The 15541-nt window shown below is 46.1% G+C and overlaps 1 protein-coding gene across 1 annotated transcript; it reads right to left on the reverse strand.

Annotated features, from left to right (window-relative positions):
- Positions 1-4324: 4324 nt before the first annotated feature.
- On the reverse strand, positions 4325-12496 carry H3-3A (H3.3 histone A). Its single transcript, XM_080650843.1, has 5 exons — positions 12403-12496; positions 12098-12163; positions 10387-10537; positions 8781-8934; positions 4325-4749 (listed from the first exon to the last, which is right to left on the reverse strand). The coding sequence occupies exons 3-5, from the start codon at positions 10512-10514 to the stop codon at positions 4621-4623; spliced, it is 411 nt and encodes a 136-aa protein (XP_080506969.1). The 5' UTR covers positions 10515-10537; positions 12098-12163; positions 12403-12496; the 3' UTR covers positions 4325-4620.
- Between the last annotated feature and the right edge of the window lie 3045 nt (positions 12497-15541).

Raw genomic sequence — 15541 nt, forward strand, 5'->3', positions numbered from 1 at the left:
TCTTTGTGTCCCCAAGCCCCGGCTCCTCCAGCTCTGAGGACGCCCCTTCCCCCTGGGGCAGCCCCTCGGGCCTTTTTGTGACCTCCTCATCGATCCCTTTGGGACAACCCCGCAGGCAGGACTGTTTTTTGTTTTATTTTTAAATATATTTTATTGATTTTTTACAGAGAGGAAGGGAGAGGGAGAGTCAGAAACATCGATCAGCTGCCTCCTGCACACCTCCCACTGGAGATGTGCCCGCAATCAAGGTACATGCCCTTGACCGGAATCGAACCCAGGACCCTTCAGTCCACAGGCCAACGCTCTATCCACTGAGCCAAACCGGTCAGGGCTAGAACTGGTTCTTAAGTAAAATCGGATCCTCTAGTCGTGACCTGTGTAAGTCCCGCTCATCGCGGGGCCATTGGACACGCTAACCCGGGGACCCACCAGCCCCTTCCCTCAGAGCTGGCCTCCTTCTCCTGAGTGTCCCCCCAGGACGCACCTCCTCGGTACTGGGGACCACGGGGGCATCCCTCCTCCCATCCTTTAACCTGGAGGACGGGGAATCAGGCCGGGCGGAGGCGGCGGGGGGAGGCAGTGACTGTCCCCCAAAGGCTCAGCCAGGTCCAGGTGGTTGAAAGACGGAAGCCCACCTGCTCGGGGCAGAAGGGACAGGGCTGCGGAAGACAGATTGCGGGCGTCGCCGAGCAGGAACGGCTGCTCCCCAAGAGCGCGGCCAGAATGAGCGCAGTATTCACACGCTAACGGGTCTCCGTTCATAAATATGAAATTTGCATCCACCTCCTCTGGAGGCGAAGCGGCTGAGCACCAGCCAGCTTTGTTTTTCAAAAGGGCCACGTGCGGCCCCTCCACCCGATGCGCGGCAGCATCAGGCCGCAGCTGCGGCTCGCGGGCCTCCGGGCGGCCACGGGAGGCCCTGAGCTCGGGGTCCTGCGGGCCGGCGTCCCCTCACCCAGAAAAGGGCCCCAAACCCCGAGGGCCAGGAGTTGCGGGGACAGCGTGCAGGGGCCCTGCCCGCCGCGAGGCTGAGGTCTCGGGAACAAGCCTTATCGTGGGCGCGTGTGGCCGGGGCCGTCCAGGTCGTGGGGAGGGGGGCGTCCTCCAGGGGGTACTGGCGGGGAGCGCGTGGGGAAGCTGGGAAATGGGGCGAGATCGCAAGGTGGTAAACTCCCCTCGCCCCGCTGCAGCCTGGGCAGCGGCGGGGCGTGGCGGGACCCCGAGGGGCGTGGCCTGAGTGGGGTGCCGCCTCCGCCAGCCGCGGAGCACCGGGTTGGTGGCGCAGGGCCGCGACGCAGGAGGCCGGCGGAGGCTAGGATCACTTTAGCGCTTTGGGAAGGTCTCTGAAACGCGTGGAAAAGGGACCAGAGCGGCGGCAACGTGGGCTCGAAGGGAAGGGGATGGGCTGCACAGGCATCGGGGACAAGACCCCCGAATCTAAGATCGAGGATGTGGGTGCGAGGGGCGGGGCGGGGCGGGGGGGGACCCTGAACGCTCCGTTCTCGAGGCCCTGACAGCCCCCCAGCGCCACCGGGCTGCTCCCGAGGACGGGTGGGCAGGGGCAGCCTTTCGCACCCCCGAGGTCCCGGGACTGGCAGTGCCTCTCAGGAGTCCGTCCTTGGCCGGGCGCTTTGGGTGCCGATGCGCAGGAAGGGCCGGATGTGCGGCCATCTGCTGACCAGCCTGGAGCCTGTGTGGTCGCTGGCTCAGCTGGCAGCCTCTAGTAATAGGAGGCGGTTCCCCCGTCCGTTTCCTTTTGAGAAATTGTTTTGCAGAACGCTGTGCACTTTGGATTTCTCTGGTGGTTCCCTCAGGATCCCGTTCAGGTGAAACATCGGGTTAATGTCGTGTTTTACATTAGGAGGCGCACAGCCTCAGCCTGTCTCCTTATTGACGATGTGAAGTGATTATTTTAAGTCAAAGCCCCAGTCTCTCTTGAATCACCTTTGTTCTCTATTTTCACCAAAACTGTTCTTATCAAAAGCACCAATTACCCCCACGTTGCCAAATCTAACGGTCAATGCGCATACCTCGTTTTCAAATGCAGAGGGGTGTTCTTGTGATTTCTGCATTCTGTCCATTCTCAATTTTGTCTTTTTCCATCAGTTGTTACTGCTGTCAAGATTCTTAGCTTCTAGCAACCCCCTCCCCCAAATTAATTTACTTCACATTTAGAGCGCAGGAATTGAAAGAGCAAGGCCCTGGGTATAATCTATTGGGGAATATATTCCATCCCAATTTACTGTGATCTTGGCAAGTTTCTTACCTATAAAACAGGGTGTATGATAGTACCCATCTTAAAGGGTTGTTAAGAAATTTGAGTCCGAGCACCATTGTGCCTTTACATTCTCAGCATCCAGCCCTAAATTTGCATATTTGAATTTCCTGTTTCTAGGCTATCAAGGATTGGGTATGGTTCATTGTTCAAGAGCTCACCCAATTCTATCAGCAAGGTGAGATTCTCCCAATTTGCTTAAAAGAACCCAATTTAAGAGAATGGTTTCAAATTCCTTCCTAAATGTTCTTCCAGCTACAGTAATTCCCCTGGTTTCTCCAAGACGTAACCTAAAATTACCTTGCCGTGCCCTGGCTGGGTAACTCCGTTGGGTAGAGCATCATCCCATACACCAGGTTGGAATCCCTGCTCAGGGAGCATACAAGCAGCAACCAACAAATGCATAAATAAGTGGAACAACAAATTTGGTTTCTCTCTTCCCTAAAATCAAGTAAACATGTTGCCATATAATTTTATAGGGTTTTTTATTTGTATAGTTGCTTTAGTATCCAAAAGCTGTTTACCTTGTTGAAGATGCTAAAAAACTAAGCCTAACCCAGTGTGGTAAATTTAGCTGGTCCCCACTCATCTCTTTGGACCCCACACGTTCATAACTTTCCCTGAGCTGGAATGAGTTGCTTGCCTCACGGGAATGAGAATACCTGTCAAATAGGAACAGACCATGGTTTATCGAGACAAGCTCAGTACATTGACCAAACATGTTGACATAGTGCCACGTTCATCTACTCTGCCAGTTTCTTCGTCTTTTTGTAATGGATGACTCATTGTAGAATACTGGGCAGTGAGCAGCTATGACGATTGGTAAGGAACTGGCCTCCGAGCTTTTAGCAGGTAACTTTCCTTATCCTATTGGAGACACCCGTTCCCATTTTCATGAACAGGACTCCTGTGTCCCTTTGCACTGCAGAGAACTGAACAGGGGACATTCCACTCAACTGAGTTTACATTGCAATGAATACACTAGATGCTCTTGCCAATACTTTGCATATGCTTCTGCAGGCAGGCACTAGTAAAGGGTCACATTAAGACCCCTAAATGGTAGGCTCTAAAAATATTCCATAATTCTCTCATTAAGGGACTTTGTAACAACCAGCAATATAAAAATTAAGTTATAGCTATAAAGTTTACAACCAGTAAGAACATAAGCTCAGTGTTACACTTTGACATGGGCCTGTTCTTAGTACATTGATGTTTAATATTTCACTCACTTCCAGGAGCTTAACTACTCAAATGGTTAGTCCTGGCTGGTGTGGCTCACACACTGAAAGGTTGCCAGGCAGGGGACATCCCTGGGTTGTGGTCAACTCCCCGATAGAGGGCATGAGGAAGCAGCCAATAGATTCTCTCTCTCCCTCCCTCTATAAAAATCAATACAAATGAAGAACACTCAAGTGTTACAACTAACGGTCAGTATTAGGGAGGTGTTATAGGTCTTAAAAGGTTCGCTATCATTCCACAGCTAAAAGTCCTAGAAATTAGTTATTGGTGCTTGATTAGTAACTTCAGGATTAATACACAGCATCTTAAAATATTTGGACTGGACTATGTTTATAAATGTACTTTCACTACTTACAATTTCTGTGTGATACTGTTAGTTGGCTAGGTTTGAAAGTTATTGGTTTAGAATACAACATATCCGAAGAGTTAAGATCTGGTTTTGGCAAAAAGATTCACTATGAAAGGATTATACTTTCCCTCTCAACAGTCTGTTTCAGATATAAGGTGACAAAACACTTGATACTAAAATTATTTCGAATATGAACATTTCCAGTGAATTATAAGGGTAAGGTTGATAATAAAGACCAAAAGCAGGTATAGTTTAATGTATTTTAATAGCAAACTTACAGGAACAGCACAGAAGACAGACAACATTAAAAACATGTACTTGCATGTAGGACAACTAAGTTAGAAAAGTATAGTGAATGGATGGAATCTACTGTATGATAAAAATGCTACAAACACCATTTAGTTGCCATCAATAAGAAATTTACTTGTTTTAAAAAAATCCAAATGCTGGCATTGTCCAGAAAAATTTAACAGGTTTATTTATATTGTTATAAAGTTGAACTGCTGAAACTTGTTCACTGAAACATCTGACTTGCATTAATGCTTTATGTCCCCGCATTTATATTAAAAAAATTCACACACAAATGAAAATGGAAAAACTGCCAATACCTGATTTCTGTCCCCTATTTTCAACTTGCAATCATATACTTAGGTACCTTTTGACCCCGTGGAAAAAAAACCTAACGTTCAGAACTACCAATAACAGGAAGAAGAGAAATTTTTTAAAAGAATGAAATGTTTTCCATCATAGTGGATTCTTAAGCACGTTCTCCACGTATGCGGCGTGCTAGCTGGATGTCTTTTGGCATAATTGTTACACGTTTGGCATGGATCGCACACAGGTTGGTGTCTTCAAAAAGGCCAACCAGATAGGCCTCACTTGCCTCCTACAACAGGAATGAAGAAAAACAAATTAACGGTATTCCCAACAGTTAAAAAAAAGTTACAATGATGGGGTTATTGAACCCTTTAAAAACGTACTTCAGAGACATTGACTATTTTACCAAATGCTTACATTTAAAAACCTAGGGGACAAAGCTAAAAGGCAGCTTATAAATGGAATCTCATAACCAATCCAAATACTCCTTCCCCGCGCAGTGTCTCATTCTGAATCCCACTCACACTCACGATAGGTTTGAGCTTTGCCTTGCCAAATAACGCAATACAGCCGACAAATTGTGTTCATCTTTCGGACCTCCCTAATCCACCTTTCCTTTTACACCTCAGATCGTATCAGGAGAGTACTATAGGTTCCAGAACACATACGCTGGCCTATTTTGCCTAGCAGATGTGCACCCCACCCCTACCAAGCATACCTTCCTCTATATATCCCAGTATATAATGGCATTAATATTGATCCACTGGGTTTTTCCTGTTACACTGTAAGTCTTTGAAGGCATCTTCTTATCCCTACTATCACTCAAGAACTGCTAGTTGTGGGAATCAATCATTGACACTTGGTATGCAAAGAGGGAAGGGGGGAGCTTCTACTTTAACTCAACTCAAAATGTTAGTGCATCTTACAGCTGTCTGAAAAGTTGGCTCAGTGGGTAGAGCGTCGGTCTACGGACCGAAGGGTCCCGGGTTTGATTCCAGGCAAGGGCACATGCCCAGGTTGTAGTCTTAATCCCCAGTAGGGGATGTACAGGAGGCAGCTGATCAATGATTCTCTCTCCTCACTGATGTTTCTATTTCTCTCTCCCTCTCCCTTCCTCTCTGAAATCAATAAAAATATATTTAAAACAAAATAAACCCAGAAATACTTGAGCAGTTCGCACCCCATATACATAATACATAAGACACATAGGTGGGAATAGCCAGGTTTGCCTTTTACAAACATTTTGACTATGCAATAAAACCACGAAGATTCTGCTTTTAAAAGCATTAACACAGCAACACTTAATTCAAATGGTTTACATTATTTCATCTTACGAAAAATATTTCTTCACCTTTATACGCTTAATCTAATCTCTCCTATAAAAACCAGTTTCACCCACATGTCACTATCCTCCATGTCTCTCTGCAGCATTGTTACCGAAGCCGGGTCTTACGGACCTACTCTTCAAGGCCTGCCTAAGTCTGGCACATGGCGGAGAGTGCAAGCACTCCTCTGGGCCCTGGTGCCCAGGTGCAGGTAACCCTGAAACACCTCCATCCTTGGCACCCAGTAGGCTTGTATACCAGCCAACTCTCAAGGCCTTCAGTTACTTAATAGAGATTTCATTTTATACTCATAATGCCTTGCTCTTAAGTAGATGTTTAATAAATATTTGCTTGTTGCATTTTTATATTTAACCCTAACTTAAATTTGCATCTTTTCTATACAATGGGTCCCTCCTATCAAACTCATTCCAAAGAATGTATTAATAGCAAAAAGTCCTTAATATTCAGGGATTCATTCTTGAGATATTCTAGAAATGGGTACAAAGTTTGGAAAATACAGCATACTGTAGCCTACTCTTGGGAGGTTCCAAGTTTACCCACCTTACCTCAGCATTATGCATATTTAGAATGCTTTTGCAAAAAGAAAAGAAAAAGCAGTAGTATGAGCTGCTATATGGCCAACAGGTCCTGGGATTCGGAGACCATTTACTTAAGACCCCCCCCTGTACTCTCAGATGTGCCATGTGGCAGCCAGGGCTCTCAGTCCTGTCTTAGAACCTGGTTGTCAGTTTTATGGGATTGTGTCTGGTCAGCTCTAGAAGATTCAATACTCACAGGGGATTTGGCCATAACCCATATATTTCCAATTCTATAAACAAGTCCCAGTTTCCTAAACATTAGGGCTGTGATAAGAATTAAAGACTGTCATGTTAACTTATAGCCCAATGAACATAATTTTGATAATAACAAAAGAAATATCTTACAACTTGAAGGAAACATTTACAGCATTGTTAATCTTGTCCAATGTCTGACTCTTCCACCATTTCAACAAACCTTTGTCCGTTTTTAACATAAAAATACCTTAATTCAACCTCTCAGATATTAAAGGCAAAGGCTAAGTTTTAAGTTAGTCAATTTTTGATTATATCTATGGCAAACCTAGTCTAACTTTTCTACCATCCTTACTAAACTACCCTCCTACCCTCATTTAGTTGTATTAGAAAAGTTGTAAATGTTAATTCTGAAGCAAAAAAGAAACCTTTGTAAATTCATTGCTTCCTTTTATTACTCTATTTTTATTAGCTAATTCCCCACCTCTATATCTTTAAGAGAACTGAAGTGCATATATAAAATAAGAAAACAAAAAACGTGTAATAAAGATTACTTTCCAATAAAAATAAGAATGATCTAATACTAGAGTATTATGGGCAGCAGAGGTGAACATTTCCTCAAAACCAATACAACTATACTTAACAGCAACAATAAATAAAAGTTTACACATGCATTTTAAAAAGACAAGTCTTTTTATCCAGATTGTTTAGTAATCTTAATTTATAAGGCTGAATACTGACATTTAAACTCAGTAATAAAGGAAGTTTACACATGGAATTTAAAGACAATAGTCGCTTACCAGACTGTTTAGCAATCTCAATTTATAAGGCTCTATATCACTGACAAACTCAAAATGTTAAATTTTCAAGTATAATTTATGTTCTCAAAAAGCATAGTCCTGTTAACTCTAACTAGAAAATAAAATTAGCAGCTTTGAATCAATGTTAAGATTCTTACTAATATTTCAGTATTAAGATGGTGGGGAAATTGTGATTTGCAACGGCAATAATAAATGAAACAGGACCTGAAGATGATCAGTGATGAAAACAGAAAATAAAGTTTTAAATAACAACACTGGAAGATTTTAGTAGTTTGAAATTTCAATTCATTGACAATTAATGGCTGCCCACGCCTAGAATCCACCAATCAAATGAAGTTCAGACTAACCATAGAAACAGCTCAACCAATTACACTTCAGTGTAGAATCCACCTATCAAATCCTCACTTATAAAGCAAAAGCTTGGCACAGCAACAGCAGCCTTGAAAATCACCCAATGGAGTGCATGCAGATTCTGACCCTTCCCAGAGATTCTGATTCAGATCTGTGGTGTGCCTAGCAATCTGCATGTTTAACCATCTCCAACCCCATGCTCTAATGGAAGAGGTACTTTTATGGTGTTTTGAGACACACTGATCTAAAGAATGCCAAACACATAACAGAAAACAGGGTTACTTAGGCGACGTTAACTATTCCCATGTACCTAATCATCTCGCTTGTGGGCATTTCAAGTTCAATCTCAGCATAAACCACAAATATTTCTAATACATAACCACCCCTAAAATAGCATTTCTCAAAGTTCCGACATCTTGGAACCAAGATTAAATTTAATATGCTTCCCATTTAAGTTGAAATCCCTAATCCCCTCAGCAAAGGACAAATCTTCAAATCCTTGTTCCTTTACAAGCTGGTGTCTTTAAGCGCACCCTCCCTCCCCATTGCCAACCCTAAACCACCACTCCATTTCTTCTGCCTCACCGCACACTGCTTTGGTACTTAGTCCCATCCTAGCTAGTATGCTCTCTCCACTTTCATCTGCCTCTTCAGTACCAGCAAGACATTTATTCTAACATTCCTTTCAGCAGCACCTTGAGACCAACTACAGCATAGACCATGTCTTACTGTCCTACAGCATCCATAAGCCAAACCCGACAGTGCCTTTCCCCCTTAAGCACTGCTTTTAGTGCAATGTTACACATTTTTAAACGGTGTAAATGGAATGCATACTAGGCTTTGGAGTCAAATGGGTTCAAATTACATTGTGTGTGTATGACCTAGAGCAACTTAACCTGACACCTCAGCAATGAAAAAAAGGCTTATGATGATTTAATTATATAATATTTACATGTGCAAGGACTTAGAATTGTTTGTTCGTGGCACCCAGCAAGTCCCCAACTCTTGGAGCTTTCCCGGCTGCCACTTTACCTGCAAAGCACCAATCGCTGCACTTTGGAAGCGCAGGTCTGTTTTGAAGTCCTGAGCAATTTCTCGCACCAGACGCTGGAAGGGAAGTTTGCGAATCAGAAGTTCAGTGGACTTCTGATAACGTCTAATTTCACGAAGTGCCACAGTACCGGGCCTTAAGAGAAAAAAAAAATTTATTTTTTAACTTAAAGAAATGGTTACCGAATACATAAAAAACATAAAACAGTAGTCAGCCTTAAAGAAATGGTCTTTCCCTCGCCAAAAAACCAAACCACCCAATTTTCTTCAACTTCTGTATTAAATGTCACTTATCAATTTATAACCCGAATATTAAGAAGTCTGTTAATAGTAACAGAATATCTTTATCTTTTTAATACTTTTTATTGATTTTTTACAGAGAGGAAGGGAGAGGGATAGAGAGTCAGAAACATTGATCAGCTGCCTCCTGCACACCCACTACTGGGGATGTGCCCGCAACCAAGGTACATGCCCTGGACCAGAATCGAACCTGGGACCCTTCAGTCCGCAGGCCGACACTCTATCCACTGAGCCAAACCGGTCAGGGCGTAACAGAATATCTTTAAAGCAAAAAGCATGATATTAGAATCCTGGCAGGGAGTTTATCAAAATGCCAGTTATTCATCTTTAACATATACATCACTAATTCTGTTATAATGACAGCTTAGGAAGGTATGAGGGCCACTAATAAAGAAGCCAAAATTGTTCAGACTTCAGATTCTTCTCAATCTGGCAACTCTCCTTCCTACCCACACCCTCTATTCTTCTATCAGACCCAATAAGCTTCATTTAATAATGCTCTTGTGGCATTTGATTTCCAAAAATACCTTTACTTTGTCACTGCCCATCCCCTATAATTCTAGATTGTGCAGTTATCTATGGGAGGTGTTGTGTTTTTGAAAATAAGTATCTGTCATAAGCAATTACCTCAATTCTGACTTACTTCTTCCACTGCATGAGCTTTTATTTTTTTGCAGAGGCTACCTAAGTATGGGCAACTTCTGCCCTCTAATGGCAGATGCCTCTAATAACACTGCTCAGGGTAGTTCAAAACCAAAGGCATTAATAGAATAAGCAAATTCAAGTAAATGAGGGATGAGAAATGGACTAAAAAATGACCCCAATCTTGATTAAATTATTGTTACTTTGTCAAAAGCAAGGGTATTCTCAAAATGTATCTTTAATTAACACCTTACTATTTTAAAAATATATATTACTAAAAGCTAAATAAATTGTTAGCCCATTAACTTTATTAGTGATGTAATAGGTCTCCTTTGGGTTATGGGTACGATTGTGGCTTAAAAATTAAATATGGTCCCAATAAAACCTAACACTAAATTTTATGTAAATTTTCAAGTATTAGCAAATATTCAAAAAAGAAAGAAAAACAGTTTCTTTAAAGCAAAAGTTTGATTATACATCTTATTAGATTATGTGGATACTGCGCTTCGGGACTATCCTATTTTTTTTTTTGACGCGGCAAAAAAAAAAATGTGTGTAGATGTGCCTCCCCCCCCCCCCGCCCCCCATTCCTGTTATGATTTGATAGCCTCCCCGACCTGGCCATTATCTCCTTTATTTTTAATACCTGTAACGATGAGGTTTCTTCACCCCTCCAGTGGAGGGCGCACTCTTTCGAGCGGCTTTGGTAGCCAGCTGCTTCCTCGGGGCTTTGCCCCCGGTCGATTTGCGGGCAGTCTGCTTGGTACGAGCCATGGTACAGAGACGTCTTTACTTACCTACCAGCGTCAGAAAACCAAAAATCACCACATACTCCAAACAAGCAAGTTTTCCTGCCACTACCAACCCCCCCACACCGAAAAAAAAAAATCTGGAAATATGATCAGCATTAAAAAAAATGTCGGTAATGTTATATAATTTGAAAAGGTGCAGATTACACGTTCACCACCCAAATACGACTTCTCGAAACAAACTGTGGGAACTACAAAATCATTACCATCACACACCAATCCTCTCTCCAAAAATGCCACAAAATCTGAGCGACAAACGGCAAAAACAAACAAAAAAGACCCCTAACGAGCCTTTGCTTCCAATTCCTTTAATTACAGCAGAAATTAGAAATGCCTGTAAACATTCGATCCTCAAACCAGAGAAAGGCCGAGTCAAATTACAGCAGAAAAAAAAAAAAAAAAAGGTTTCAGCCCCCCTCCCTCGCGCCGCGACCCCCCCCCCCTTTGGCGTCTGGCAGTTGATAAATCGCTGTAAATATCGGAGCGCGTTCCCGCTTTAGCATCTCTCGTTCTAATGGCAAAAAGGCGTCGGGGAAAAGGAGAAAACAGGAGGAACAGCAGCCACCACCAGCGAGCCTTCTACAAAGCACCGTCCTCCAGTCCAACCAGGCTTCGCGATGAAAAGGAGAAGGGGAAAAAAAAAAAAAAAAAAAGCGCCCGCACCCCGGCTTTAATTAACGCGCCGGCCGCCCGGTCCACCCCAGGCACCACATAAACTTTTGGTTTCGCCTCCTCCGGCCCCGGCTCGGGGTCCCCAACCTCCCGCGCCCCGCGCCAAAGCACAAACTCGGCTGCGAGGCCAGAACAAGATGGAAACAATCGCAAAACGTCTCCAGTTCCCTTCCTCGGAGACAAAAACACCAAAACGCTCGAAAATACCCCGATCCCCTGCCACGTGCCGCCCTCCAAAATGCAAAAGTTTTTTTTTTTTTTTGCATTTCAGAGGCATCAAGTTCCCGCTTCTCCAAAAAAGGAGGTAAAAAAAAAATGTCCCTCTTCAAAGAATTTTCCTCCTTTTCTGAAATGGGGAAGAGAGAAACAGAGGGAAAAAAAATATGGTCGGTGACCAGAGAAGAGAGACAAGATGGTGAAGCTTAGCAACAACTGTGGGGAGGCAGCAAGGAAGCCAGTTCCCCCAGGCTGCGAAGTGGCGGCGATTTCCACCCTTTTCCCGCTCGAAAACTGGGGGCCGGGGCCCGGGGGCGGTAGTTAAGGGGCTCGCGCGGGTCCTGGTGAAGGTCTGGGGTCCCGAGAAGGGCTGGCGGGCGGGATTTCACCGAAGAAAGGGGAGCTCGGGGCGCGGGGAGGAGGAGGGAGGAAGGTTCGGCGCCGCGGCGGTGGCTGCTGTTGGGCTGAGGCGGCGAGAGACTGGGGAGCCGCCGCCTGAGGGGAGAGGGAACTCGCTCCTCACCTCCATTTCTGGGCCAAAAAGTTTGTGGGCCGAACCGGAGGGGCTGGGGGTCCTCTCCCCGCACCGCCTGGGCCCGGTCCGGGGCTGACGGCAAGCGGGGCTCGGTCCCGGGGACGCGGGCAGACGGGGAAACTTACCCCCCTTCTCCTTCGGCTGGAGCTCGGCGAGCTGGAGGCGGCGCAGGCGTTGGAGAGCGACGGCGGCTGCGAACACAATTGAAAGATGGCTGACACCGAGGTTATCCCCCAACACACGCCGCCCCGCCCCCGCGCCGCGCGCCAGCCAATCACACACAATGGAGGGAAGGCTCGGCCCCGCCCCGCGCCCCCGCTCGCGCCCCGCCCCCGCCCTGCCCCCCGCGCGCCCGTTCGCTGGCGCGCGCTCGCCCCTCCCCCGCGCGCTGTCGCTCCCTCCTCCCGGCCGCCGCGCTGTGTGTACAAACACAAAAGACGTGCCGCGGGGCGACGGCTCCCGCCGAGATGGCCGCCCGTCCCGGTGCTCACTCCCGCTCCCGGGCCCCGCACTCCCGCCGGGCTCCGTGCGCACACGTCATCGAAATCGCGAAGCCCTGGTTTGGGGCGCCGAGAGGGAGGGAGGGGGGAGAGGGAGGCCGGAGGAGGCTCGGCGGGTGAACGCCCGGTCTGCGGGCGTCTGGGGCCACGGCGGGAGGAGGCGGGGCGCCCCCGCTCCCGCGCGGGCCTCGGCGCGCGTCCCCGAGGCGCCCGGACGGCGTGGGGAGCGGGTGGAGGACGCGGCCGCCGGTCGCCGTCCCCGGTGGGAAGCGTCCCCCGGCAGGAAGCTTGCAAACAGAAGTCTGCGGTCCCGCTCCCACGTTCGGGTCGGGCTGCTCGGGCAGCTGGCGGGGCGCACAGCCCTCGGCTGGCTTTCGCTCCGGGCCAGGGTCGGCCGGTCCGCCCGCAGACAACTTTATCCGCTCAGACACCGGCCCCGGCCGAAGCGGGCCGCCCGGGGCCGGCTGCGGGCCGAGCCGCGACCGGTCCGCACGGCTCGGCCCCCGCGGACTGCCAGCCCCTCGCAGGTGGCATCTCCCAGGCCAAGGGGTCGGGCTCGCCGTCTTGCTGGGCCGATGCAAGATGGCTGTAGTTCGTGAGCCTCTGAAACAATGTAGCCAGCTCACTGCACCAGGGCCTGCCTGCCTGCCAGTCCCGCAGCTGCTCTTCCCAGCCAGTTGGGCCTTTTCACAGTGTCGGTCGCGCTCGGGGGAGTTGCCCCATCAGGGTAATAAAATGTCAGCGTCTTCTGCAGAGTTTGGATGTGGCAGAAAGCGGCAGAGAGAAAGAACATGGGTTTTAGGGATTGTTACGTTTACCCGTTTTCCAGTTCTCAGTAGCATGGGGAACAGACTTGACAGCTCAAGTTATCCACGTTATCAGTGCATTGGCCTGGAAGATGTGAGCCGTCCGCAGATGGTATTGACAACCGTGTGTGGAGGTTTTCAGGAGACGCGTCATGCAGGCAACCCATAGGATAGTGAAGGAGATACATTTCAAGGATGAAGGGCACTATTTGTCATCTGAAGATCTTAGAAAGCATCTTAGTCGTAAACATTATCCTTAAACGGATATATGGACACGAGGGAGGGAATAGATTTGCCCAAGGTCACTTAAGTGAGAAACAGTCCCAAGAGAAACAAACAATCACAAAATCCAGGCCTCCTGTTTCATTATTATTTCATGAAAGTTAAGTGTCCCTGGTCGCTGTGCAGAGCACAGGCAGTCTGCTTGCTTATCCGAACAGCACAGGCAAAACAGCCCAGACCCAGCTGCCAGCTCCGGGTTGCCATAATTCAGACCAAGAGTTTTTTGGTTTTGCTTCTTTCCCCCTCTCCCCCTCCAGAAAACCAAAATATTTGTTGGGTTTATCCAGGAAGGCTGTTCTACATCAATTAAATTCCTCATGTCTTCAAGAAATGTTAAACGACATGGGTAATGTTCTCTTTTATATGCTAGATTTCTCTATAGCTCCTGTTTTCTGCTTTAAAAATATTCCTAAAGAAGGGAGAGACTATTTGAGGTGAAACAGAACTTGGACGAGGGAATAGGAAGGAGGTCCTTTGGAGTCCCATGAGTGGCAAAAACTAGCGAAGGGGGCAGAGGACTTCAGCGTCCAGATGAGGGGAGAGGAGAGCTGCCAGGGAAAAAAGATTTTATTTTATTTATTTTTTAAAATATATTTTATTGATTTTTTCTTACAGAGAGGAAGAGAGAGGGATAGAGACTTAGAAACATCGATGAGAGAGAAACATCGATCCACTAACTCCTGCACACCTCCAGTTAGGATGGAAAAAAGATTTTAAAGGGGCACCGGGGTCAGTTCTGCATCAACTCTACTTCTAGAACTCGAGCTAATAATGGCCTCAAATTTTGGAATTTAAAAAATAAAAAAGGAGCCGAAGCTGGTTTGGCTCAGTGGATAGAGCGTCGGCCTGCGGACTGAAGGGTCCCGGGTTCGATTCCGGTCGAGGGCATGTACCTTGGTTGCGAGCACATCCCCAGTGGGAGGTGTGCAGGAGGCAGCTGATGGATGTTTCTCTCTCATCGATGTTTCTAGCTCTCTATCCCTCTCCCTTCCTCTCTGTAAAATATCAATAAAATACATTTAAAAATAAAAAATAAAAAAAATAAATAAAATAAAAAAGGAGCCCTAGCCAGTTTGGCTCAGTGGATAGTGTCGGCCTGCGGACCAAAGGGTCCTGGGTTCAATTCCGGTCAAGGGCATGTTACCTTGGCTGCAAACTCCTCCCCCAGCCCAGACCCTGGTCAGGGCTCCTGCAGGAGGCAACCAATGGATGTGTTTCTCTCCCATTGATGTTTCTCTCTCTTCTACTCTCCCTAAAATTCAATGGAAAAATATCCTCGGGTGAGGATTAACAACAACAAGTAAAATAAAAAAGGAGAGGATGGGAGCAAAAGCTTTTACGTTAAAACATTTTTTCCCCTAGCATAAAACAATTATGGTCACTAATTTAGATTTCTTTGTAAGTAAGAGTGAAAAACGTACAATGGGGAAGATTGTAAAAGCGCCATTTATTACGTAACGTCAGATGCAAAGATTACTGCCTCATGGAGCCGCTCTTTCTGGACACTTTAGTGTTATCCTCAGTCCACTATCACGTCACCCTTTTTCCTTTATCACGTTGGTGTAAATCTATCATGTTTGTCTTAAATTCATTTTTTAATTTTTCACTTCCATTATTATCCATTTTGATTCTGTACTTGACCTACTAAAGTAGGGGTGCCTTGTTCAATGAAACTGTTACAAGAATAATTTCAGAACTTCACCTCAACACATTGGTTTGTTGTTGGTGATGAGGTACATGGAACAGACACACTCAGATGCTGTTGATGGTGGTGTTCGTTGGTACAACTTTTTTTTCTTCTTTTTTTTTGTTGGTACAACTTTATGGAAAGCAGTTTGCAATACGTACCAAGAATAGTAAGCATATTCATACTCTGAGCCCATAATTCAACTATGAGAATCTAAACTAAGGAAAAATAAAAAATAACATATACAATGATCTTTATTGTAGATTTATTAATATCAATGAAAATTATAAACAA

This window comes from Plecotus auritus (genome assembly GCF_963455305.1).
Source record: "Plecotus auritus genome assembly, chromosome: 14".
Lineage (NCBI taxonomy): Eukaryota > Metazoa > Chordata > Mammalia > Chiroptera > Vespertilionidae > Plecotus > Plecotus auritus.